This window comes from Bos indicus, chromosome 11 (genome assembly GCF_029378745.1).
Source record: "Bos indicus isolate NIAB-ARS_2022 breed Sahiwal x Tharparkar chromosome 11, NIAB-ARS_B.indTharparkar_mat_pri_1.0, whole genome shotgun sequence".
Taxonomy (NCBI): Eukaryota; Metazoa; Chordata; class Mammalia; order Artiodactyla; family Bovidae; genus Bos; species Bos indicus.
The window spans coordinates 6,831,372-6,857,815 of record NC_091770.1 but is presented as its reverse complement, the minus strand read 5'-3'; the positions used below and the strand labels follow the sequence as shown (position 1 = coordinate 6,857,815).

Here is a 26,444-nt window from a genome sequence, read left to right as displayed (position 1 = left end):
CAACTAAGGGCAACCCACTCCAACATTCTTGCCTGGGAAACACTATGGACAGAGGAGCCTGGTGGGCTACAGTTCATGGGGTCGCAAAGAGTCAGATGTGACTAACGGACTAGAACACACATTCATGTATATGTGAATAGAAAGGTACTTGCACAGAAGTTTTAATTTTGCCTTTTTTTTGGCAAAGTCATAATTATAGTCCCAGGATATTACATTTTTATGCCTATGAGTCTTGCACTTTGAAGACAACTGGAAACAAATATACTTTGTAAGAAAAAAATGTTTGAGGAAAGAATGCTAACTACAATTTCTTAGTAATGATATACTTCCATTCTTCACTGATATTATTTTGTATTTTTAAACCTCTAAAAAATGATTATCCATGTAAGCTCCAAGAAGCCAGGTAGATCAAAGACACCAGAATATGATGTATTCCATGCAGTGCTAGCTGATGACTTTTCAGTTACAGAAACCACTAAAGTTATCTAAGGACCACTTAGTATTTATAATAAAACATGAAATAATATACTTTGTAACAAATAGTCACTTTAAAAAACCCTAAATTTATAATCATCCTTATTTTTAAACATCTTATATACCCACCGTACTTTTCTCAGCTGTACCCTATTAAACAAAAATGACAGAAAGTAAATTTTTACTTAAGCTGCAAATTAAACACATACAATCATAAAACTTTAAAAATGTTCTATTAAGTTTCACCACTCAAAAGCAAATAATCTGCCAAATGAAAAAGTCCTTTGCGGATTCATCCTAATGTCTATGACAGCAAACTCTTTTATTTGCTAGAGAAGTAAAAGGCCATATGTAATACAAAATTACCTTATACCACTGTACTTGGGGTAACTCATTGTTTTCATCTTTTAAAAAATCCAAGTAAGGACATACAAGTTGTCCGTCTCCCGCGGTCAGCAGTCTCTGGGTAAACACAGTCCTTTCATTGTAACACAAGTTAGGCTCATGCTGCACAAACTCTACCACTATTTTAATTTTGAGGCAGTAAGTTGAATTTCTAAAATAAATCAAAATAAGTTCATTAAAAAAAAATTGGTTTTTTTTTTTCCGTCCTGAAGAATGGTACAGACACGACATGTTTGTAACCTATTTATCGCTTGCTTACCTCACTGAGCAATAGTAAGCTCCTGAATCCTCCACTTCAGCAGGAACAAACCAGAGCTTGTCTTTGTGCTGGTGAATCCGAGATCCTCTTTCTGTAGATACAGGCGTCGTGCTGTCATTTTTATACCAAGTTATAGGCTCTTTGTGGGCACTTGTGATGAGAGGACACGAGCGAGCATCGATTTCACGTGCGGGTGAAACCAGCGTAATTTTCTCTTCATGTTCCTCACATTTATCTTAAAAAAGGAGAAAGGGAAAGTCATTTCTCCTTGCCAAAGAAATTTGGCAACGTTTCTTAATGGAATATCTAAATAAAAACACCAGTTATTAAATATATTAATTTGTGTTATTCAGGAGGGTGTTAGCTCAGTTCAGTCGCTCAGTTGTGTCCGACTCTTTGCGACCCCATGAACCGCAGCACACCAGGCCTCCCTGTCCATCACCAATGCCCGGAGTCCACCCAAACCCGTGTTCATCTAGTCGGTGATGCCATCCAGCCATCTCATCCTCTGTCATCCCCTTCTTCTCCTGCCCCCAATCCCTCCCAGCATCAGGGTCTTTTCCAATGAGTCAACTCTTCCCATGAGGTGGCCAAAGTATTGGAGTTTCAGCTTCAACATCACTCCTTCCAATGAACACCCAGGGCTGATCTCCTTCAGAATGGACTGGTTGAATCTCCTTGCAGTCCAAGGGACTCTCAAGAGTCTTCTCCAACACCACAGTTCAAAAGCATCAATTCTTCGGCGCTCAGCTTTCTTTATAGTCCAATTCTCATATCCATACATGACCACTGGAAAAACCATAGCCTTGACTAGACAGATCTTTGTTGGCAAAGTGATGTCTCTGCTTTTCAATATGCTATCTAGGTTGGTCATAACTTTCCTTCCAAGGAGTAAGCGTCTTTTAATTTCATGGCTACAATCACCATCTGCAGTGATTTTCGAGCCCCAAAAAATAAAGTCTGACACTGTGTCCACTGTTTCCCCATCTATTTGCCATGAAGTGATGGGACCAGATGCCACGATCTTCGTTTTCTGAATGTGGAGCTTTAAGCCAACTTTTTCACTCTCCTCTTTCACTTTCATCAAGAGGCTTTTTAGTTCCTCTTCACTTTCTGCCATAAGGGTGGTGTCATCTGCATATCTGAGGTTATTGAGATTTCTCCCGGCAATCTTGATTCCAGCTTGTGCTTCTTCCAGCCCAGCGTTTCTCATGATGTACTCTGCATATAAGTTAAATAAGCAGGGTGACAATATACAGACTTGAAGTACTCCTTTTCCTATTTGGAACCAGTCTGCTATTCCATGTCCAGTTCTAACTGTTGCTTCCTGACCTGCATACAGGTTTCTCAAGAGACAGGTCAGATGGTCTGGTATCCCCATCTCTTACAGAATTTTCTACAGTTTGTTGTGATCCACACAGTCAAAGGCATTGGCATAATCAATAAAGCAGAAATAGATGTTTTTCTGGATCTCTCTTGCTTTTTCTATTATCCAGCAGATGCTGGCAATTTGATCTCTGGTTCCTCTGCCTTTTCTAAAACCAGCTTGAACATCTGGAAGTTCACGGTTCACATATTGCTGAAGCATGGCTTGGAGAATTTTGAGCATTACTTTACTAGCATGTGAGATGAGTGCTTTTTCCATGATCCAGGGGATGTTGGCAATTTGATCTCTGGTTCCTCTGCCTTTTCTAAAACCAGCTTGAATATCTGGAAGTTCACGGTTCACATATTGCTGAAGCATGGCTTGGAGAATTTTGAACATTACTTTACTAGCGTGTGAGATGAGTGCAATTGTGCAATAGTTCGAACATTCTTTGGCATTGCCTTTCTTTGTGTTATACAGGAGAGTGTTAAGAACCTGACAATTAAGAGAATTATCTTGGAAGTCTGAAAGATTTCTAGTCACTTACTACCTGTGTCCTTGAGCAAGTTATTTAACCTCTCTCATCCCCTCTGTATAGCTGTTTTAATAAAAAGATGGAATAACCTTAATTTGCCCCCCCACCTGAACAGCTTAAAAAAATGGACAAAGTATGTGAAACAACAATGTTCAAGACATTGAATGTCAGGGAACAAAGGACAGAAGTACCACAAAGTCAGGACACAGAAGGAGGGGAACCCTAGAGTTTTCCCAAAGTATTGTGTAGAGGGAGATTCTAAACCGTGGCACTGCAGGGAGGAAAGTAGGCAAAACCCAGTGTTCTTTCTTGAGCTGAGGAGATGGACCTGGGAGTCCAGGTAAACGAAGAGACTGGAGGGCAGGATACCAAAGAGATTACAGCTGCACCCAGAGGAGGAGCGAGTTCTGGAGGACTACAGGACTGAGCATTCCTCAATTCATGTAACATGAATCCCTTAAGGGCCGGAGAGGGCCTGTCTTCCTGGAACAGGAAAAGTCTTTGAAGAAATACAAGTTGAAATTTTTCAGGATTTTATGAAAATGACGTACCCACCACAGACCCCAAAGTCACAATGATCCCCAATGATCCCCAAAGAAACATGAAGAAAACCACACCACGTAAGACAAAAATGATGCAGCCTTCTTACCAGAAACAATACAAGCCAGAAGAGAGAAGAATTAAGATAAGTACTAAAAGGAAAACAAAATCATCTACCTAGAACTCTACATCCAGGGAAAGTATCTTTCAGAAATAGAGGCAACACTGTAAAATTCAAGCCAGACAACTGGTAATACCTGGTTAATAATATTCATCCCTATTCCATCATCACAGAAAACACATAATATCAGTATGCTCCATTTTCAGTGATGCAAAATTGGATCATCCGGCTAAATTTTATCCTCCAGGTCTTTCAACTATACAGTGTCTCTTTTCAATTAATAAGCAATTTGATAGGTGGTATTTTGAGATTACGTGCATAGTCTATAGATACTTTTCATGCAATTACTTTTGTATTCACTGATTATCTTGCTTGAATAAATTATAGAGGCAGAAATAGAGGCAAAATAAAGAAATAGAGGCAAAATACTTTTTCATACTTTTAAAATATTACTTTTAAAAATTTATTTTCATATATGTATAAACTATCACCAGCACACTTGTACTGACAAAAAATGTAAGGAGGTCCTTTAGAAAGAAAGAAAAACAGTATCAGATGAAAAAAAATGAATCTACATAAAGGAATAAATAGCCCCAGAAATGTTTACTACATGGGTAATCATAATGTTTTTCATTTTATTTAAATCTCTTTAAAGATAACTAAAGATCACTTCATGGCAAATAGACGGGGAGACAATGGAAACAGTGACAGACTTTATTTTCTTGGGCTCCAAAATCACTGCAGATGGTGACTGCAGCCATGAAATTAAAAGATGCTTGCTCCTTGGAAGAAAAGCTATGACAAACCTAGACAGCATATTAAAAAGCAGAGACATTATACCAACAAAGGTCCATATAGTCAAAGCTATGGTTTTTCCAGTAGTCATGTATGGGTGTGAGAGACGGACCATAAAGAAAGTTGAGCACTGAAAAACTGATGCTTTTGAACTGTGCCATTGGAGAAGATCCTTGAGAGCCCCTGGGACTGCAAGGATATCAAACTTTTCAATCCAAAAGGAAATCAGTCCTGAATATTCATTGGAAGGACTGATGCTGAAGCTGAAGTTCCAATACTTTGGTTACCTGATACAAAGAACTGACTCATTGGAAAAGACTCTGATGCTGGGAAAGATTGAAGGCAGGAGGAGAAGGGGGACGACAGAGGATGAGATGGTTGGATGGCATCACCGACTCGATGGACAGGAGTTCAAGCAGGCTCTGGGAGTTAGTAATAGACAGGGAAGCCTGGCATGCTGCCATCAGTCCATGAGGTCACAAAGAGTCAGACATGACTGAGCAACTGAACTGTACTGAAAGATAATTAAATGTTTAAAGCAAAAACAATGATTGTGAGACCTATAACATCTGAAGATGTAACATGTGTGGAAACAAAGGGGCAAAGTTCAAGAAGGGAGAAGTGGATGTATTCTAGGTTTTTTATACTATTTGTGAACTGGTACTACAGTCTATGGGGTCACAAAGAGTCGGACACAACTGAGCGACTTCACTTCACAATCACTTGAAGGTATATAAAAGTCGATTAAGTGAAGTCACTCAGTTGTGTCCAACTCTTTGCGACCCCATGGACAGTAGCCAACCAGGCTCCTCTGTTCATGGGATTTTCCAGGCAAGAATACTGGAGTGGGTTGCCATTTCTGATAAGTTAAAGGTGGATACCATAAGTACTAGGGCATCTATTTTTTTAAAGTTATCATAAGCCAACATAGAAGATAAAATAAATCATGAAAATTCTCAATTTATCCAAAAGGCAGCAAAAACAAAAAGAGAGGAAAAGATAACAAAGAAATAATAGTACAAGGAGAAAATAAAATCACAAGCTCCTAAAATAAAACCCAAATATACTAATAATCATATTACATTTTTTTCATGGTCTAAGTAACCCAATTGAAAGGCAGAGATAGTCAGATTTGATTTTAAAAAAAAGGATCCTACTATATGCTAACATACACACAAACCCACACATATACACACTTTAAGTGTAAAAACACCTTAAAAGTAAAAGCGGAGAGGGGAGAGAAATATTATGTTAATTAAAAGAAGATTTGAATGGTTACTACATTATTATCAAAGTAGATTTTACACTAAAGCATATTTCCAGGGGAAAAAAGTCATTTAATTATGACAAAGGAGTCATTTGTCAAGAGGTACATGGTAATCTTAGACATTTATTCACCTGTTGACAGTGTTTCAGAAGACATAAAGCAAAAACTGATAGAACTGCAAAGAGAGAGAGAGAAACCTACAATTAGAGTCCAGAGATTTCAACACTACTCAGAGTACTGACAGAACAAGTAGAACAATTAGAAAAGCAGCAATGATGTAGAAGATTTGAACGATACTATCAACCAATCTGGCATAATTAGTATTTACAGAAAATCTTACCCAACAACCAAATACACATTCTTTTTAATTGCACACAAGAAAACTTATCAAGATAAACCATATTCTTGTTCATAACCCAACAGTTAACAAACTTAAAAGGGTTTAAAGGATGTTCTCTGGTGACAGCTGAATTAAATTAGAAATCAATAACAGAAAAATATCTAGGAATTCACTGATGTGTTTAAAACCTTAAAAGAAAAATATTCTAAATAACCCATGCATCAAAGAGGAAATTAGAAAGTATTTTGATCTGAATGATAAAATACAACATATCAACACTTGTGTCATGCAAAGGAAAAAAATAGCTACAGGAAAGTCAATAGCATTAAATACCTCTGTATGAAAAAAGAGCTCAAATTAATAACTTCAGTTTCCACTTAATAAATCAGAAAAAATTAAAACCTAAGTAAGCATAAGATAGTAAATGATATGGCTCCAAGAGAAAAATCAATGAAATAAAAAACAAAAACAACAGAGAAAAACTAAAGATATCAAAAGTTAGTTCTTTCAGAATATTGTAAATCAACTATATTTCAATAAAAAAAATTTTTTTAAGGAAAAAAACCCAACAACAAGAACAACAAATTTCAAGCCTAGATGGTTTCACTGGTATATTCATGGAAGGAAAACACCAATTTTACACACTCTTTCAGAAAATTGAAGAGTCAGAAACACTTCCCAATTCACTCTGTGAAATAAGTATTATTCTAATTCCCAAACCAAAGACCAAAGTCTTCATCATAGAATACAGATGCAAACATTTTTTAAACATCATAGCAAATCGAATCCTACAGTATATTAAAAACCAACAGTGCATTGTGAGGTACATAACATGCTAGGAATGCAAAGTTGGGTTCTTATCCAAGAAAAATAGCAACAAACAAAACTAGAAATAGGTGGGAACTTCCTAAACCTAATCAGATCAGATCAGATCAGTCGCTCAGTCATGTCTGACTCTTTGCAACCCCATGAATCGCAGCACGCCAGGCCTTCCTGTCCATCACCAACTCCCAGAGTTCACTCAGACTCACGTCCATCGAATCAGTGATGCCATCCAGCCATCTCATCCTCTGTCGTCTCCTTCTCCTCCTGCCCCCAATCCCTCTCAGCATCAGAGTCTTTTCCAGTGAGTCAACTCTTCACATGAGGTGGCCAAAGTACTGGAGTTTCAGCTTTAGCATCATTCCTTCCAAAGAAATCCAGGGCTGATCTCCTTCAGAATGGACTAGTTGGATCTCCTTGCAGTCCAAGGGACTCTCAAGAGTCTTCTCCAACACCACAGTTCAAAAGCATCAATTCTTCGGCGCTCAGCCTTCTTCATAGTCCAACTCTCACATCCATACGTGACCACTGGAAAAACCATAGCCTTGACTAGACGAACCTTTGTTGGCAAAGTAATGTCTCTGCTTTTGAATATGCTATCTAGGTTGGTCATAACTTTCCTTCCAAGGAGTAAGCGTCTTAATTTCATGGCTACAATCACCGTCTGCAGTGATTTTCGAGCCCAGAAAAATAAAGTCTGACACTGTTTCCACTGTTTCCCCATCTATTTCCCATGAAGTGATGGGACCGGATGCCAGGATCTTCGTTTTCTGAATGTTGAGCTTTAAGCCAAATTTTTCACTCTCCACTTTCACTTTCATCAAGAGGCTTTTTAGTTCCTCTTCACTTTCTGCCATAAGGGTGGTGTCATCTGCATATCTGAGGTTATTGATATTTCTCCCGGCAATCTTGATTCCAGCTTGTGTTTCTTCCAGCCCAGCGTTTCTCATGATGTACTCTGCATATAAGTTAAATCAGCAGGGTGACAATATACAGCCTTGACGTAATCCTTTTCCTATTTGGAACCAGTCTGTTGTTCCATGTCCAGTTCGAACTGTTGCTTCCTGACCTGCATACAAATTTCTCAAGAGGCAGATCAGGTGGTCTGGTATTCCCATCTCTTTCAGAATTTTCCACAGTTTATTGTGATCCACACAGTCAAAGGCTTTGGCATAGTCAATAAAGCAGAAATAGACCTAATAGAGGACAGCTATAAAAAAACTTATAGCTATCATATATAAGATGAGCAAGAAGGTAAGAATGTCCACTCTAACCACTTTTATTCAACATTGTATTGGAAGACATAATTAGTGTATTAGGGCAAGAAAAAGAAATAGCATTAAGATTGAAGGAGAAAATAAAATGTCTATTTGCACACAATGTGATTATCTATGTAGAATATGCTATGAAATCTTTAATATGCAAAGAAATCTACAAAAGATCTAGAGGGGTTCCTCAGTTGTAGGATATAATATGAATATGTAAATAGGAATGAGTTTATATTATCAAAACAATTAGAAACTGGATTTTTGAAAATACCTTTTATAATAGCCTCAATAGATATGAATAATTAAGGATAAATCTGACAAAAGATGCATCAGACCAATCCAATGAAAATTACAAAATAAATTTATAAAGATTAAATTTATTTAAATAAATGTTAAGAGATCAAAGACAATGAAGACGTCTATACTTTGTTCTTTGATCAGAAGACTCAATACTGTTAAGTAGTCCAATCTTTCTAAACCAATTTATGCTTATTTAAATATTATCTGGGATTGTGATGGTTTCATGGGTGGATATGTATGCCAACACATCAAATTGTATACCTTAAATGTGTGGTTTACTGTGAGTCTATTATAACCTCCTTTAAAGCTGCTTAAAAACAGTATTGAAACAGAAGTCGCTAGGCCTCAGCATGGCACCTGCACTGAGCCAGGACTGGTAAGTATTTCACTCCTAGGAAGAGCAGTAGCAACAACAATTAACAGTGGTAAAAGAGTAAGCCTTAAGAACTCAGCTCAACACACTCTCCTGTTTATCTGGGGTTTGCCCAACCGCTCCACCAAAACTGTTCTGACCACGTCACCTATGACTTTTAAGTTGCTAAATCAACGACTTTCAAACATCATCTTACATAACACATCCGCATGGCTGCTGTTGTTCAGTCACTCAGTGCTGTCTGACTCTTTGCAACCCCTTGGTCTGCAGCACACCAGGCCTCTCTGTCCTTCACTATCTCCTGGAGTTTGCTCAAATTCATGTCCCTTGAGTCAGTGACGCCATCCATTGCACTGCACACATGTTATCCTCATCCTTGAAATAGGTTCTTCACTTGGCTTCCAGAACATTGTCTGGTTCTCCTCCTACATTTCTGGCCAGTCTGTCACTGGCTCTTGGATGAGTGGGAGCCTGACCACCTATTCTTGGAGAGCTGTGGAGTTCGCTCCTTGACACTCTGTTCTTTTCTAACCACCCTCACTCCCCATTGAGTCTCAGAGTTCGAATACCAGCTGCTTGCCAAGGTCTTCAACTTTATTCTTCCAATCTCTAGCTCCAGACAGCTCAAATCACTATGTAGACATCTAACAGCTATTGTGGTGAGAAGACTCTTGAGAGTCCCTTGGACAGCAAGGAGATAAAACACAGTCAGTCCTAAAGGAAACCAACCCTGAATATTCATTGGAAGGACTGATGCTGATGCTGAAGATCGATACTTTGGCCACATGATGTGAAGAGCCGATTCACTGGAAAAGACCCTGATGCTGGGAAAGACTGAGGGCAAGAGAAGAAGAGGGTGGCAGAGAATGAAATGGTTAGATGGCATCACCGACTCGATGCACATAAGCTTGAGCAAATTCTGGGAGATGGTGAAGGAATAGGGAAGCCTGGTGTGCTGCAGTCCATGGGGTCACAAAGAGTCGGACACATCTTAGCAACTGAACAACAGCCGTAACATGTCCAGTCTGAACACATGACCTTCCCCCTCTCATCAATGGCAACTCCACTCTGCATGTGCTCAGACTAAAACCCTCTGCCCCTCACACCCACATCCACTCTATCTGAAAATCCTCTTGGCTCTGTCATCAAAGTATATCCAGACTCTGACAATTCAATTCTCCTTGTCACCCTTGAATAGCTTACCTTCATAGCTTTTCTGAACCACTGTAACCACCTCCTAACTGGCCTATTTCTCCCTTTGCCTCCCAATGGTCTGTTCACAGTATAAGAACCAGAATGAGCCTGTAAAATATAAATTTCCTGGCAGTCCAGTGGTTAGGACTCCACACTTACACTGTAGAGGGCCTGGGTTCAACCCTTGGTTGGGGAACTAAGTTCCCACAAGCCACAGAGTGCAACCAAAAAAAAAAAAAAATCACCTCTCTAGGTTTAAACAGGAAACCTACACAGTCTTCCCATTTCAGAGTACAAGCCAAGATCCTTAGAAAGGTCACTAAGTTCTCTACATGGTCAACCCTCCCCTAATCTCTATCACTCAAATCATACCCCTCACCTTTCACTCTGTTCTAGCCACAGCGGATTTTAGTTCCTGGAGCATGCCAGTACTCCTGGCCTCAGGACCTTGGCACAGGCTGCCTAGAATATTTCTCCACCCCCAACCTGGTCTATATAGCTCCCTCGACCCCCTCCTTCAGGGTCAAGTCAAAGGTCAACTTCTTGATGAGATCTTTGCTGGCCACACTATCAAAAAAAAAATGTAACCTTCTGCCCACCCCAATCCCAAAACTTTATACCTTCCTTTTCCTGCTTTTTTTTTTCTCACTACACTTAGCAACATATGACATAATATATATTTATTTATCTAAGGTATTGTCTCTGTCCATTACTGGAATGTAAACCCCATGCAGATAGATATTTCTGTTTGGATTATTCATGGTTGTAGCCCCAGTAGCAAAGCCTGGCACATAGTAGGGCTAAATGCATTTGCAGTAAGAGAGAGAGAGGGGAAGAGTAAAGATGAATAAATGGAAACAATAAAGAACTGTCAGCTGTGGGTTCATAAAGACTGCATTTTACACCTCTTCCAAATGAAAGCCAGGAACCCCCAGAACATACTCTAAGCAGCAACAAAGTGGGGAGAGACTTGGACTAGATATTGGTGGTATGGATTACAGCTCTTGCTCTGAAATAGCCTCATGACCGTGGGCTCCTAACCTCCCTGGGCTTCAGTTTCCCAATGGACAAATGAGAGAATGAAAAGTAAAGATGTTGAAAGGGCATCCAGCAATACAGTTCTGTGACCTGGAAATCCAAAGACACAGGTAAGAAAAATGATGCTGTTAAGGAAGGTACCACAGGTATTCTACGTAACAGATTTTCTTAGACACGAACACAAGGAAATGCTTTACTCACCAGCCTCCAGAGAAGGAATCAGTAAAGTCATGAAACAAAGAAGCCTGAGTAATACTTTCATATTCTCCTGGAGAAACAAACAAAAATTTAAAAAGTAACTATTCACCGCAAATCTCTAAAGCTATATACATTGACTCCCCACCTGGCTTCACCCTCACCCCCAAGTCACACTGATAGGCTAGTCTCCCTACATCGTTTATGTGATCATGCTTTGTGATGCGAAATGGGTAAAAGGAGGATGAAGATTTTTAACAGAACTGGGGACAAGCTCAGATAATTTAAGATGAACAAAACTTCCATCATCTGTGCCATCATTCATTTCCATTTAAATTTCCCCGAAATCCAACCTATGCTTCATCCCAAGTAGACTACTCACTAGACCATCAAAGCATCTTGTCTCTACTTAGATGGATCTGTTGCCCGCCTAGAACACATCCACTGTCAGGACCCATGTGCAAAGCCCCAGACTTCCAGATCCTGCCAAAGGTCACACCTTCCCTTTATAACGTATGACACTAAACCCTTTGGATGAAATGGCACAGCTGCATAGAAATGAACCAGAAAGACTGCAAGACATAATATATTACAATTGGGTTGGTTCTTATGATTGTTCTAGTAAGCCCCAGAAAAGGCTTACTAGAGCTTTCAATTTAAAATTTCTACAATAAACATGTATTAACCTTACCAAAAAAACCCAAAAAAACCTCCACAGCCCTCTGCATAGTTGAGAAGCCACACCAACAGAGCAGCAGCTACAACAGGCATTGACCAGCCACCGGGCTATATATTAAACTGAGGTCCTGGTGGTGCTTTAGCCACTGAGTTGCGTCCAGCTCTTGCGACCTTGTGGACTGTAGCCCACTAGGCTCCTCTGTCCATGGAATTTCTCAGCCAATACTGGAGTGGGTTGTCATTTCTTCCTCCAGGGGAACTTCCTGACCCAGGGACAGAACCCAGGTTTCCTGCATTGCAGGCAGATTGTTTACAGACTGAGCCACCAGGGAAGCCCCTGGTAACCTGTGATTTTGATTTCATAACATTCTGTCCATATCCATGGCAGGGGGCATAATCAGGTCAAGCATTTGACTGATGCCAGAAGGAAAGCATGCCCAGGGTCTTATCCATTAAACATCACTAAAATAATATCAATTGGAATTGAAAAAGGAAAAAAAAAATACTCCTTTTGCCTACCTTTCTAAACTACTCAAGCCCACATGAAGGCCCCTTTTCCTTTTGGAATGTTCCTGTTCGGTACTCCTGAGGTGGAAGCAGGGGGTGGAGGTGGAGTTGCAATTATGTGCACCAAACTCCAATCTCCTGCTTCCAATGAATTTATGAAAGTGAGAAAAGTGTTAATTCACTCAGTCATATCTGACTCTTTGCGACCCCATGGACTATAGCCCACCAGACTCCTCTGTCCATGGGATTTCCCAGGCAAGAATCCTGGAGTGGGTTGCCATATCCATCTCCAGGGGATCTTCTTGACCCAGGGATTGAACCTAGATCTCCTGCATTGCAGGCAGATTCTTTACCATCTGAGCCACTAGGGAAGCCCCTAATGTACAAGTTTATCCAACAACCTATGAATTCCTCATATTCCACAGGCCTCAAAGCAAATTTATTCTCCCCACCAAACTTGCTCCCCACCTCAGTGATAGGGACAACTCTGCCATGTGCACGCATGCACACACACACACACACAAACACACACACACACACTGCATGCACACGTGTGCACACACGCACCCCCAATGAGAGATGCCGGCTCAGTGACCCTGACGCCTGCCACCCCAGAGCTGCTCTCGCCAGCACTAACTGGTCCATCTCCAGGGATTACCAAACTGGTTGAACCAGAGATTACCAAATGATCAGGTCAAAACACCTGCACTGGCTCCCCAGTGCACCCCAAACAGTCCACAGCCCTGAGCACAGCTCCTTGGTGCTGAGGCTCTGACTGCTCCCTTCAGACTCAAGCCTCCGCCTCCCTGTTCCCCGCCCCTCCACTGTCAGCCTTCACCTTGCCCTGTGCTCCAACCCCAGAGCCCTTGGCTTGGCTCTGCCCTTCACCTCCCAAGGTCCCTCCCAATCCATCTGGTCTCAACCAGGGTCACCCTCCTCCCACCACCCCAGGGAGCCCCCAGTACACTTGCCTGGCTATTCCTTCCTCCTCTGGGCCCCCACAGCAACCAGCATGAATGTAATAACGTATGTCACTGCTGTTACCCCAGGACAGGAAGCCCCACGGGGACAGGAACCACAGCTTCCCTATCACTGCATCCAGCACTGTGCTGAGTTGGGAATTCAGAAGCCCATGGTAAGTGCTCACAGGATGGCTGAAAAAATGAACTAAAAAATAGCTGTCCTCTATACCCAACCTTGGGGGCAGTGTCCAGGGCAGACCATATAATCTCATGCTTTGGAAAAATATATGTCGTTTTAGTTTTACAGAAGATGAGACTTGCCTAATTTTCTCTAGCCATAAGTTACTTGCAAACACAAAATATTTTAACTAAGACATCACAAACCCAGATTCTGATAACATGAAATCATTAGAATGTTACCTGAAAAATATTCTATTTAAGGGGGAAGGGAGGGTGAGATAAATTGAGAGGGTAGCAGGGAAACATATACATTCAGTTCAGTTCAGTTCAGTCGCTCAGTCTTGTCCAACTCTTTGCGACCCCATGAATTGCAGCACACCAGGCCTCCCTGTCCATCACCATCTCCTGGAGTTCACTCAGACTCAACGTCCATTGAGTCGGTGATGCCATCCAGCCATCTCATCCTCTGTCATCCCCTTCTCCTCCTGCCCCCAATCCCTCTCAGCATCAGAGTCTTTTCCAGTGAGTCAATTCTTTGCATGAGGTGGCCAAAGTACTGGAGTTTCAGCTTTAGCATCATTCCCTCCAAAGAAATCCCAGGGCTGATCTCCTTCAGAATGGACTGGTTGGATCTCCTTGCAGTCCAAGGGACTCTCAAGAATCTTCTCCAACACCACAGTTCAAAAGCATCAATTCTTCAGCGCTCAGCCTTCTTCACAGTCCAACTCTCACATCCATACATGACCACAGGAAAAACCATAGCCTTGACTAGATGGACCTTTGTTGGCAAAGTAATGTCTCTGCTTTTCAGTGTGCTATCTAGGTTGGTCATAACTTTCCTTCCAAGGAGTAAGTGTCTTAATTTCATGGCTGCAGTCCCCATCTGCAGTGATTTTGGAGCCCCCAAAAAATAAAGTCTGACACTGTTTCCACTGTTTCCCCATCTATTTCCCATGAAATGATGGGACCAGATGCCATGATCTTCGTTTTCTGAATGTTGAGCTTTAAGCCAACTTTTTCACTCTCCTCTTTCACTTTCATCAAGATGCTTTTTAGTTCCTCTTTCTGCCACAAGGGTGGTGTCATCTGCATATCTGAGGTTATTGATATTTCTCCCAGGAATCTTGATTCCAGCTTGTGTTTCTTCCAGTCCAGCGTTTCTCATGATGTACTCTGCATATAAGTTAAATAAGCAGGGTGACAATATACAGCCTTGACGTACTCCTTCTCCTATTTGGAACCAGTCTGTTGTTCCATGTCCAGTTCTAACTGTTGCTTCCTGATCTGCATATAGGTTTCTCAAGAGGCAGGTCAGGTGGTCTGGTATTCCCATCTCTTTCAGAATTTTCCACAGTTTATTGTGATCCACACAGTCAAAGGCTTTGCCATAGTCAATAAAGCAGAAATGGATGTTTTTCTGGAACTCTCTTGCTTTTTCCATGATCCAGCGGATGTTGGCAATTTGATCTCTGGTTCCTCTGCCTTTTCTAAAACCAGCTTAAACATCTGGAAGTTCACAGTTCATGTATTGCTGAAGCCTGGCTTGGAAAATTTTGAGCATTACTTTACTAGCATGTGAGATGAGTGCAATTGTGCGGTAGTTTGAGCATTCTTTGACATTGCCTTTCTTTGGGATTGGAATGAAAACTGACCTTTTCCAGTCCTGTGGCCACTGCCGAGTTTTCCAAATTTGCTGGCATATTGAGTGCAGCACTTTCACAGCATCATCTTTCAGGATTTGAAATAGCTCCACTAGAACTCCATCACCTCCACACAGCGCGGGCGACTGCGACAGCGCACATAACGTGGCCGAGAGGAGCTACCCCACGTTCAAGGTCAGGAGCCAAAGCCGAGAGTGCCAGGCTGGGCACAGGAGGACCCCATGCCCGAGGGGCGGCGGCCAAGAGGAGTTACCCCACGTCCGAGTCCAGGGGCGGCGGCCGAGAGTGCCAGGCTGTGACAGGGCAGGAGCAGCCAAGAGGAGCTACCCCCAGCCTGAGGCCAGGGGCGGCAGCCGGGAGGAGCTACCCCACACCCAAGGAGCGGTGGCTGCACGGGCGCAGGAGGGCCTAGAGGAACATATACGTTACTGTAAAACAGATAGCTAGTGGGAATTTGGTGTATGAACTCAAACTGGGGCTCTGTGACAACCTAGAGGGTTGGGATGGGGTGAGAGGTGAGAAGGAGGTTCCATAGGGAAGGGACATATGTGACTTATGACTGATGCATGTTGATGTATGGCAGAAACCAACACAACATTAAAAATTAATTATCCTCCAATTAAAAATGAATTTTAAAAAGTGGTATTAAAACGTATAAAAATGTTACAATGTGCTTTTAAAATACAGGCACATCTTATTTTATTGCACTTCGCTTTACTGCGCTTCACAAATGTTGTGTTTTGTTTTTTTTAAACAAATTCAAGGTTTGTGGCAACCCCTTGTTGACCCCATCTACTGGAAAAGTGACCCCACGTTTCCAACACCATCTGCTCCTTTCATGTCTGTGTCACACTTTGGTAATTCTCACAACATTTCAAACCTTTTCATTTCTATTATGTTTATGCTCGTCAGTGGTCTTTGATGTTACTACTGTAATTTGTTTTGGGGTTATCACGAACCATGTCCATAAAAGACAGCAAACTAAATTGACAAATATTTTGTGTGTTCTGGCATCTCCATCAACTGGCAGTCCCTCAGTGCTCTCCTTGGGCCTCCCTGTTCCCTGAGACACAAATATTGAAATTAGGCCAACTAATAACCCTACAATGGCCTCTAAGTGTTCAAGTGAGAGGAAGAATCAATGTGGCAAAGTTCACTGCTGTCTTATTTTTTTTTTTTTTTTGCTGTCTTATTTTTTAAAAATTGCCATGGCCATCCCAATCTTCAGCAACCACTCCTGTGATCAGTCAGCAGCCATCAATATTGAGAGCAGATCAGACGCCCCACCAGCAAAAAGGCTGTAACTCACTGAAGCTTCAGATGGTGGTCAGCACTTTTTTAGCAATAAAGTATTTTTTAGTTAAGGTACATACATCGCTTTTTTATTGCTCATTTAATAGACTGCAGTATGGTATAAACTTTTATATGTGCTTTGAAACAACAAGTGTGTGACTTGCGTTACTGTGGTGATCTAGAACCCAACTGCAGTATCTCTGAGGTGTGCCTGCAAACGCAGGGAATAAAAGACATTCTAAGCATGAGAGACCAGCCTCGTCTCAGATGGCGCAGTGGTGAAGAATCTGCCTGCCAATGCAGGATTTGGATTTAATCCCTAGGTTGGGAAGATCCCTTGGAGTAAGAAACGGCAACCCACTCCGGTATTCTTGCCTGGAAAATCCCACGTACAGAGGAGCCTGGCGGGCTACAGTGTTCGGGGTCGCTAAGAGTCAGATACAACTGAGTGACTGAACACACACATACACACACACAAGCCTGAGAAACACCTCCATTCCCATTCTCCTCCACTTACCCTCAGCATGAGGAAAATGACTTCTATACCTGGTTCAAGCCTTGAAACCTACCTCAGAGCAGTAAGGCCACATTCCTTAAATATCCTGTAATTCTGACATTTTATTCACATAAATTAGCCTTCTCCCAAAATAATCGAGATTAACAATATTATCATCATATTTACCTTTAAACGGTACTCAGATTATCAAATAAGATAGGAGGCTTTGACGTCCTGCCGTCTGGTTTATTAACTCTGTCACCCCGAGGAAGTGTGTTTTAAATCTCTACAATACAGAGGAAGAAAATAAAGGGTTAATGCATTTCCCAATTACCTGTTCCAGGTCAATCCATAACCCATATTTGTTTATTAAAAATGAGACAAAGACATCACAAAATCAACTGAATTCTGCCAGCTGTTAGTTACAAGCTCTGGCTTGCTCGATGAGTAGACAGAGAAGACAAGGAAGGTGCCAAGCTGAATTCATAGTGTGTGCGTCTGAAGATGTATCTCCAAATTAATTGTGGGCAAGCAATGCTTAATAACGACCAGTCCAAGACCAGCGTGATCTTGGACATAACTCCTCCTTGTGCAGTTTCCTCATCTACACAGGTGATGATGACTTCAGAGCCCTTTGTATCCTGTTAGATGCATAAAGCACTTCCCAGGTGGCTCAGGGTAAGGAATCTGCCTGCCAGTTCAGGAGATGCAAGAGACATGGGTTCTATCCCTGGGTCAGGAAGACCCCTGGAGAAGGGAATGGCAACTCACTCCTGTATTCTTTCCTGGGAAATTCCATAGACAGAGGAACCTGGATGGCATAGACAGTCCCTGGGATGGCAGAAGAGTCAGACAAGACTTAGCAACTGAGAATGCACATACACAGAATCATAAAACACAGAAGACCAGCCCCAGGGGTCCAGGTTTTACTTCACCTGTCCTGGAACTGTTCTGGGAAAAAGGAGGAGGTGGGAGACGCCCCCTTCCCCTCCACAGGGGACTTTCTATCCCCTGATGAATCCCTGTCATTCCCAGGACTCTAGGGCCAGGGGATCAGCTCCAAACCATGGGATGGGGGTTAAGAGTCACAAAACCCAGGGAGCAAGGACAGTGGAGAAGAAGCAGGTAAAGAGGCACCACCCAAGGCCACGCTAAACATGCTCCCAACCAAAATTAACAAAATCCCCCTTATGCCCCAAAGTGACACAAAAATTCCAAGAGCAAAGCCAAACCGGACTAGCTTTTACCCTGAGAGTCCTTGAAAGGTTGGCCAAGTCAGAAAATCCCTCAGCGACATTCATGTTCTGTTGTATGCCAGGCAAAATGGGAGTGCCAGAGACAAAAATAATTTTAAAAATTCAAAATAGAGACTTCCCTGGTTGTCCAGTGGTGAAGACTGCACTTCCAACATAAGGAGCACAGGTTCAATCCCTGGTCGGGGAACCAGGGACCCCACATGCCACTCAGTGTGGCCAAAAATAAATAAAATATGATTTAAAAATTCGAAGTAAATCAAGTGAAATATAAAATGAGAACCTGCTCTTCAAGACGCTCACAATTTAGGCATCAGCCATATGTACAGGAAGATCCCCTGGAGAAGGAAATGGCAGCCCACTCCAGTATTCTTGCCTGGAGAATTCCATGGACAGAGGAGCCTGGTGTGCTACAGTCCAGGGGGTCGCACAGAGTCAGACACGACTGAGTGACTAACACTTTCACTTCACTTTCACATGTGATCACAAGACACATCCCACATACCCACACTGGATAGAAGCTCAGCCTCTGTGTTTCAGTTCCCCCTTTGGATAAAATTGGAACCATGATAAGAGTATTTGTCCTTAAAGGACTATTGTGGGGATTAAATGAGCTACCACATGTGAAGGGCTTAGAACACCATCTCGCAAATGGTCACTCTGAGTTAACACTGTTATCAGTCATCTCATGTGGCACCCCACTCCAGTACTCTTGCCTGGAAAATCCCATAGACTGAGGAGCCTGGTGGGCTGCAGTCCATGGGGTCACTAAGAGTCGGACACGGCTGAGCGACTTCACTTTCACTTTTTACTTGCATGCACTGGAGCAGGAAATGGCAACCCACTCCAGTGTTCTTGCCTGGAGAATCCCAGGGACGGGGGAGCCTGGTGGGCTGCCGTCTATGGGGTCGCACAGAGTCGGACACGACTGAAGCGACTTAGCAGCAGCAGCATGTTCTGATAATAGATATAAGTTCTGGTAAAATTATTTTGAGGTATCCATTTATTTCTTTACTCATTCACTGCTGAGTGAATTAGTAAAGTCAATATACAGTCAATTGGTATATCTACCACATGACTGTATATTGAAGATCTACCACATGCCTTGAAAGGAAAGCTATGACCAATCTAGACAGCATATTAAAAAGCAGAGATATCACTTTGCTGACAAACGTTTGTATAGTCAAAGCTATGATTTTTTCAGTGGTCATGTATGGATGTGAGAGTTGGACCATAAAGAAGTCTGAGCGCCAAAGAATTTTGAACTGTGAATTTTGAACTTTTGAACTGTGGTGCTGGAAAAGACTCTTGAGAGTCCCCTGGACTGCAAGGAGATCAAACTAGTCAATCATGAAGGAAATCAACCCTGAATATTCACTGGAAGGAGAGTTGGACTATAAAGAAAGCTGAGCGCAAAAGAATTGATGCTTTTGAACTGTGGTGTTGGGGAAGACTCTTGAGAGTCCTTTGGACTGCAAGGAGATCCAACCAGTCCATTCTAAAGGAGATCAGCCCTGGGTGTTCTTTGGAAGGACTGGTTTTGAAGCTGAAACTCCAATACTTTGGCCACCTCATGTGAAGAGCTGACTCATTTGAAAAGATCCTGATTCTGGGAAAGACTGAGGGCAGGAGGAGAAGGGGACAACAGAGGATGAGATGGTTGGATGGCATCACTGACTCAATGGACATGAGTTTGAGCAAACTCCAGAGGACAGTGGGGGACAGGGGAGCCTGGCATGCTGCAGTTCATCACGTCACAAAAAGTCAGACACAATTGAACAACAACTGCGTGCCTATGTCTATACTTGGTCCTGGGAACAAGACTAGAAATACTGACCCAGGGGCTCAAGGAGCTCACCAGCCAGCAGGGAGAGTGGGCATGTCCACTGAGTCACACCATGATGCGGACAGCTGCCCCAGGCGTGAGGTGAGCCTCATGGGGGGAGAGCACAGGGGAGATTCATCACATTCCTGACCGTAAGTCAGAGTTGAGGTGCAAAGCAGCAAAGCTTAGAGAGGCGGAAAGAGCCCAGAACACGCAGATCCTTGCTGAGGAGTGGGGACTGGAATCTGTAGGTGGCAAAACAACCATTGAAAGGCTTTAAGCCACAGAGTAGTGTACGATCAGATTTTTTTTTAATGGAAATTTTGGCACCTACGTGGAATATAAATGGGAAATGAGTGAGGAGGCAGGGAGAGCAGGCAGCCAAGGAGGGGCCATCCAGGTTGAGCAGGGATGCAGTCATGAGCAGCCAACAGAGACAGACGAACAAAGTGAGACTCACTGGGAGGTAAGCCAGAGAAGCAGTGACTGAGTGGGTCTGGGACCCACTGGCCCTGAGTCACTCGTGTGGTGCCAGCAAGGGGCAGGGCAGGGTGAGGAGGGTGGGTTCCAGTACCCACAGAGCCGAGGAGATGCCCACAGGGGTGTCACTCGCTGCACCACCAGCCTGGGTCTCCTGGAACCACATGACAGACCCTGCGACCATGAGAGTTAGGTGAAAGTTAAGTGAAATCCACAGGGGATCTGGGACGACCTGGAGTTGAGACAGCTCAGACCTGTACTGGGAACACCATCACAAGATCACAGCTGGAGCTAAAGCGGGGGTGACCCTGGGAAAGTGGGTGGGCAGTGATTCTTTCTAGGGTCACAGACCCCTTCAGAAGTCAGATAAAACCACGGAGCTGTCCCAAAGAAAAACACACCGACAAAAACAAAATATTCTGTATACAGTGAGAGATAGTCCAGAACTACCTTAAACACGGTGGGAAGCTTCCGCTGTTGATGAGAGAAGGCGGGTGAGGCCCTGGGGTGAACCAGCCTGGTCACTGTGGAGAAGGTCGTTTCCTGTAGGAGGCGGGCCCACTTCTTAGGAGGGAGCTGGCATCTTCAGGGGCCGCAGCTGCCTGGGGAAGGAAGAGCACACACGTGAGCGTGAACTCGAATGGAGACGGTAAGTCATCCACCACTGCACAGGTCTCAAGGTGTCCAAAATAACAAAACAAGCTTGCAAAGGTGAGTCACGCATTTAAAGAGCACGTCCTTTGAGAAAACATTCAGGAAATCAAGTCGGGGTGAGGAGTACAGAGGTTGACAACCCCTCGTTTGTTTTAACTGAACACACACCTGGCACTTTGCTGTACACTGGGGCGCAGGAATGAGTCAAACCACCTCAAGGAGCCCATACCTTAAGGCACCTTGAGAATCACGCTCCGAGAAACTCCCCAGCTGCTAGGAGAAACTTCCAGGCCCTGTTTAAAAACAGGCTTCCTCTACGAATCGTCACTTGTCCTTTCCACTCTTCTTTAACACCTGCATTCCAAATTACATAATTTTCTACTGAGGTTGTGCTGTTCAGTTGCTCAGTCATGTCCAACGCTTTTTGACCCCATGGTCTGCAGCATGCCAGGCTCTTCTGTCCTCCACTATCTCTTGGAGTTTGCTCAAATTCATGTCCACTGAGTCAGTGATGCTATCTAACCATCTCATCCTCTGTTGCCCCCCTTCTCCTCCTGCCCTCAGTCTTTCCCAGCGAATTGGCTCTTTGCATCAGGTAGTCAAAATATGGGAACTTCAGCTTCAGCATCATCAGTCCTTCCAATGAATATTCAGGGTTGATTTCCTATAGGACTGACTAGTTTGATCCCCTTCTGTCTGGGTAGCCCTGCACTGCATGGCTTATAGTGTCATTGAGTTATGTAAGCCCCTTCATCACGACAAGGCTGTGATCCGTGATGGGTTACATAATTTGAGAAAACTTCAGAAAGCTGAGATGGGACTGCCCTTCTGAGACATCCTGCAGCCAGTTCATCATCCACTCCCGAGTCTGCAGTTTACTTTTAGTATTCTGGAGTCTGATATTTTATTTTTTCTCAGGTCTGTATCATTTCCCTGGGCCTCTGAGAAGCTGGGAAAGCCTCAGCATAAGGGCTTTCAATGCCCAGTGGGTAAAACAGCCTAACTCAATGCCAAACCTTCCACATAGACTAAATGTGCTAAATGCCACCCTTGTTGTTCACTTTGGATTTACTGTGAGAAAGCACAGGGCATCGCATCAAGGCGTCAGAGCTCATCACTGTGAAGCATAAGGCACCAGATCAAAGACACGCATCCAGGATCTACCCATCCCCAAGCCCCTCCCGTTGACGGGCTCAGAATGACCATAGCTGATGGGAGCCCTGTGGACGATCTCAGGGAGAAACTAACAGAGTGGGGAAAGGGGAGGACGGATGAGCAGAATGGATTTATTTGGGAAGCCCAGGAAATCTTCTGCAAAGAAGTGGACACCACACCCCGCTAACCACTTCACTTTCTCTCTTCCTCTTTGCCCCAGAAACTTCTTAAAAGGATTTTCATATCCACTCTGAATGGCCTGCCCTCTGCTCCCTAGTCTCACGGACCTTGTGAAATGTGTCACATAGGCTACCACAGGCTCTTGGTCACTCCACGTGAAGGGACCACCCCTCCAAGTCCCCATCTTACTAGACGGCTCTACAGCACATGGCCCCCACCCACCCCTGCTCTGGGCCATCTCCCTGGAATGAGGGCCCAGCCCTTCTCCTCCGTCAGCTCCGGGCCATCTCTGCTCCTGGCTCATCTGTGAGCCCTGAATCCTTCTGCCTCCTGCTGCCTCTACAGTGCTTCCCATGACTGTCATTCAATCCGTTCCTTCCTAGTCGGCCAGCTTCTCCTATGACTTCTGATCAGCTCCGAGTGGATTCTCTGATCAACAGCCTCTCCCACGGGCTCCTGCGCACCCCCTTCCTCCACAATTATGAGTGCCAAGTTACACAGGCTCTCCTTGACACCCCGCACTGGCTGCCTCAGGGATGCAGAGCCCTGGCCACGCTGGGCGGCTCCCCCAGTCACTGGAACTCCCTGCCCAGCCAAGGAAGAAGGGTCCAGGGCAGATCCCCTGAGTCTCCTGCAGTCCTCGGAGGACGGCCCCCCCTTACACATCCTGCATGTGCTAAGAGTTCAATAACACGTGTAGAAGTCAGGGTGGAAGGAAGGAGAGAGAGAGGGAGGGAGGCCAGAAGGAACCCACCCACCACCTTTGCACTAGACCGAAAAGGGACCAACACCCACCTGGAATGAAGCAGGGGAAGCACGCACTGCCCACGAGTCAGAGGACAGGCAGAGGGGAGCCATCCCCGGGGGCTGGAGATGCCTGAGACTTGCCCGGGAGAAGGTGCACCAGTGCTTAAGGCGGGGGACAAAGGCTCACAGCTGGAGGGGGCAGGAGGTCCGAGGGACTGGGGAGCAGGAGCTGGACTGCAGCACTTCAATGCCACGAGGAATTCTGGGTCAGCATCACCCCCCTTATCCAGAGGAAACTCAGCAAAGATTTAAAAAATGGTGTTTTGAAATCGATTTGTAATAAAATTCAATATATCCTTTTATTTGTTATTTGTTGCTTTTTCCTTGCTGCTTTTAATATATCGACACATATATGTGGAACCTAGAAAAACATACAGATGAGCTTATTTGCAAACCAGAAATACAGACGTAGACACAGAGAACAAATGTATGGATCCCAAGGGAAGAAATGGGGTGGGAGGAACTGGGAGACTGGGGCTGACATGTGCACACTATGGATACCATGCGTAAAACAGATGACTAATGAGAACCTGCTGTACAGCACAGGGAACTCTTCTCAATGCTCTGTGGGGACCTAAATGGGAAGGAAATCCAGAAAGACTCCATATAGCTGACTCACTTTGCTGTACAGCAGAAACTAACAACATTGTAAAGCAACAAAACACCGATAAAGAAAAATAAATAAAAATTATCCTTTTAGAAAATATCTACAGTCACTGATTTATTCCACCACGTTATTTCTCTGGTGAATTTTCCACATAAAATAAGATGATTAACTCCCCCAGTAAATGAACAAGCGCCCCCCGCCCCTTGCCTTTATTACGTATGAAATTTCCCAGACTTGCTGACATTGTCTCCATCGCAGCTTCCAGCTGATGTGCAGAGCCGTGGCAGTGCATTGAGGTACCCAGGGTACTGTCTGACCCAGGGCACTGTCTGACCTGGGCAGTCATGGAGGGGTGGGGTGACCAGAAGCCTCGGCCAGTCACCCCACCTCCACCGGTCTGGTCTGCTGACTAGGTGCACCAGGAGTGAAAACATGGCATAGCTTTCTATGACACTCCGTGAAACAGCGAGCCATTGTCAACTCCCCAAGTAGAGCTGCCATTGCTTCTTGAGGATAACATCTGGAAACCAGCACATCACAGCATAACTAGGTGGTCCACGGAACATACATACACAGCTACAGGTTTATTAAAGATAAGGTGAAAATGAAAATCTGAGGCATAAAGCAATTTCCTACTAGATCCAGAAAGACAAACTTCAACGTGAGCTAAATTAAGAACAGAGACTAAGTATCAGAATTTACAATGAACATACTGGCCCCATGGAAAGCCCTACTTCGGGGAATGGCGGACTTCATCCATAGCGCCTTCCTATCACGGTAAGAAACTGCACACTCGGTGCAGACAAAGGAAAAGAGACATGGTGTCATAGGAACCGAAGGGGTTTCCTCAAGGCCCAGGGTCCCAGCGCAGCGGGGGGACAGTTGCTCCCACCTTGTGGCCATAAAGAATCTATTACTATTAAGGCCTTCTAATTCTTGAGGCATTTCCTTCTTGTATCTGAGGAATTCCCCCTCATTGTGAATCTTGTCTTCCAGGACAGAAGCCAGGCATGCAGGGGCTGAGGTGGCATACCACGGACACACACACGGCAGACACACACACGTCAGGCACACACACACGGCAGGCACACACACGGCAGGCACACACACACGGCAGGCGCACACACACAGCAGGCACACACGTGGTAGGCACACGCACACGGCAGACACACGCACACGGCAGACACACACGGCAGGCGCACACACGGCAGGCGCACACATGGCAGGCACACGCACACGGCAGGCACACGCACACGGCAGACGCACGCAGACGGCAGACGCACACACGGCAGGCACGCACACACGGCAGGCACACACACGGCAGACACACACAGAAGATGCAGGAAGACACACATGTGTCTGGGCTGCACCGTCCACACAGGGCCTACAGGGGGCCTTGCTACGTGGGGTTCAGGGGGTCTCTATCCACAGTAAGCTCCAAGCCTGACTCCCCGGCCTGCCCCCAGCTCCATCCCATACTGTGGGGGCCCTTAGCGTGCCCACAGGCAGGCATCCCCACCCTCCCCTCTCCCACCCTGCATATAGCCCTGGCCACTCTGCAGACCAGGGAGGCCCTCAGGCAGTGGAGTCCACAGAGGACTATCGGGAAAGAGGCCTGCGTCCACCCTGGAATCTGAGGGCAGGCTATCTGGGCAGGGAATTCCAGGGCTCCTGGGTTCTGTACCATCCTCTAAGCTCTAAGACTCCTGGCCATGCAGAAGCCTGTGGCCAGCTGATAAGCAGGGCAGAAGCCCCCAAAGTATGGGGTCTGGGGGACTTCCCTGGTGGTTCAGTGGTTAAGGGGCTTCCCAAGTGGTTCAGCGGTAAAGAATATGCCAGCTAATGCAGAAGATGCTGGAGACACAGGTTTAATCCCTAGATGGGAAGATCTCCTGGAGAAGGAAATGGCAACCCACTCCAGTATTCTTGCCTGGAGAATCCCGTGGACAGAGCGGCCTGGACTACAGTCTGGACTACTGGGCTACAGTCCTTGGAATCACAAAGAGTCAGACATGCCCAAGCACACACACCAATGGTTAAGACTCTGTGCTCCCACTGTGTGTGTGTGTGGCGGGGCGGGGGCGTGGAGGGTGGGCACAGGTTCAATTCCTGGTCGGGGAAACTAAGATTCCACATGCCACACAACCAAAACCAAAAGCAAACAAACAAAAAATACAGGGCCTGGGTGGGATCTATCCTATCCGAGTTTAAGGGAAGTTTCTGCAGAAACCCAAGGAGGCATATTGTAGCCCTAAGGAGCCCCTCCCTCTTCCAGAGACCTGAAGTAGCAGAGCCCTGCCTCTCAATACAGAAGGGAAGTGAAGTGAAAGTCACTCAGTTGTGTCCGACTCTTTGTGACCCCATGGACTATTGAGTCCATGACATTCCCCAGGCCAGAATACTGGAGTGGGTTG

General features: G+C 44.5%; 1 protein-coding gene across 8 annotated transcripts in view; it reads right to left on the bottom strand.

Annotated features, from left to right (window-relative positions):
• IL1R1 (interleukin 1 receptor type 1) overlaps positions 1 to 26,444 on the bottom strand; it is a 138,635-nt gene that overhangs the window by 17,960 nt on the left and 94,231 nt on the right. For 7 of the 8 annotated variants that reach the window (XM_070798377.1, XM_070798378.1, XM_070798373.1 and 4 more), the window contains 5 exons: positions 21,078 to 21,229; positions 17,256 to 17,355; positions 11,299 to 11,365; positions 1,139 to 1,373; positions 841 to 1,030 (listed from right to left, as the gene is read on the bottom strand). In XM_070798377.1, coding sequence (XP_070654478.1) covers positions 841 to 1,030; positions 1,139 to 1,373; positions 11,299 to 11,359 — 486 coding nt within the window. In that variant the 5' untranslated portion in view covers positions 11,360 to 11,365; positions 17,256 to 17,355; positions 21,078 to 21,229. Of the gene's footprint in view, positions 1 to 840; positions 1,031 to 1,138; positions 1,374 to 11,298; positions 11,366 to 17,255; positions 17,356 to 21,077; positions 21,230 to 23,411; positions 23,785 to 26,444 lie in introns of those variants that run through there. The other variant, XM_070798372.1, reaches the window with a different exon arrangement.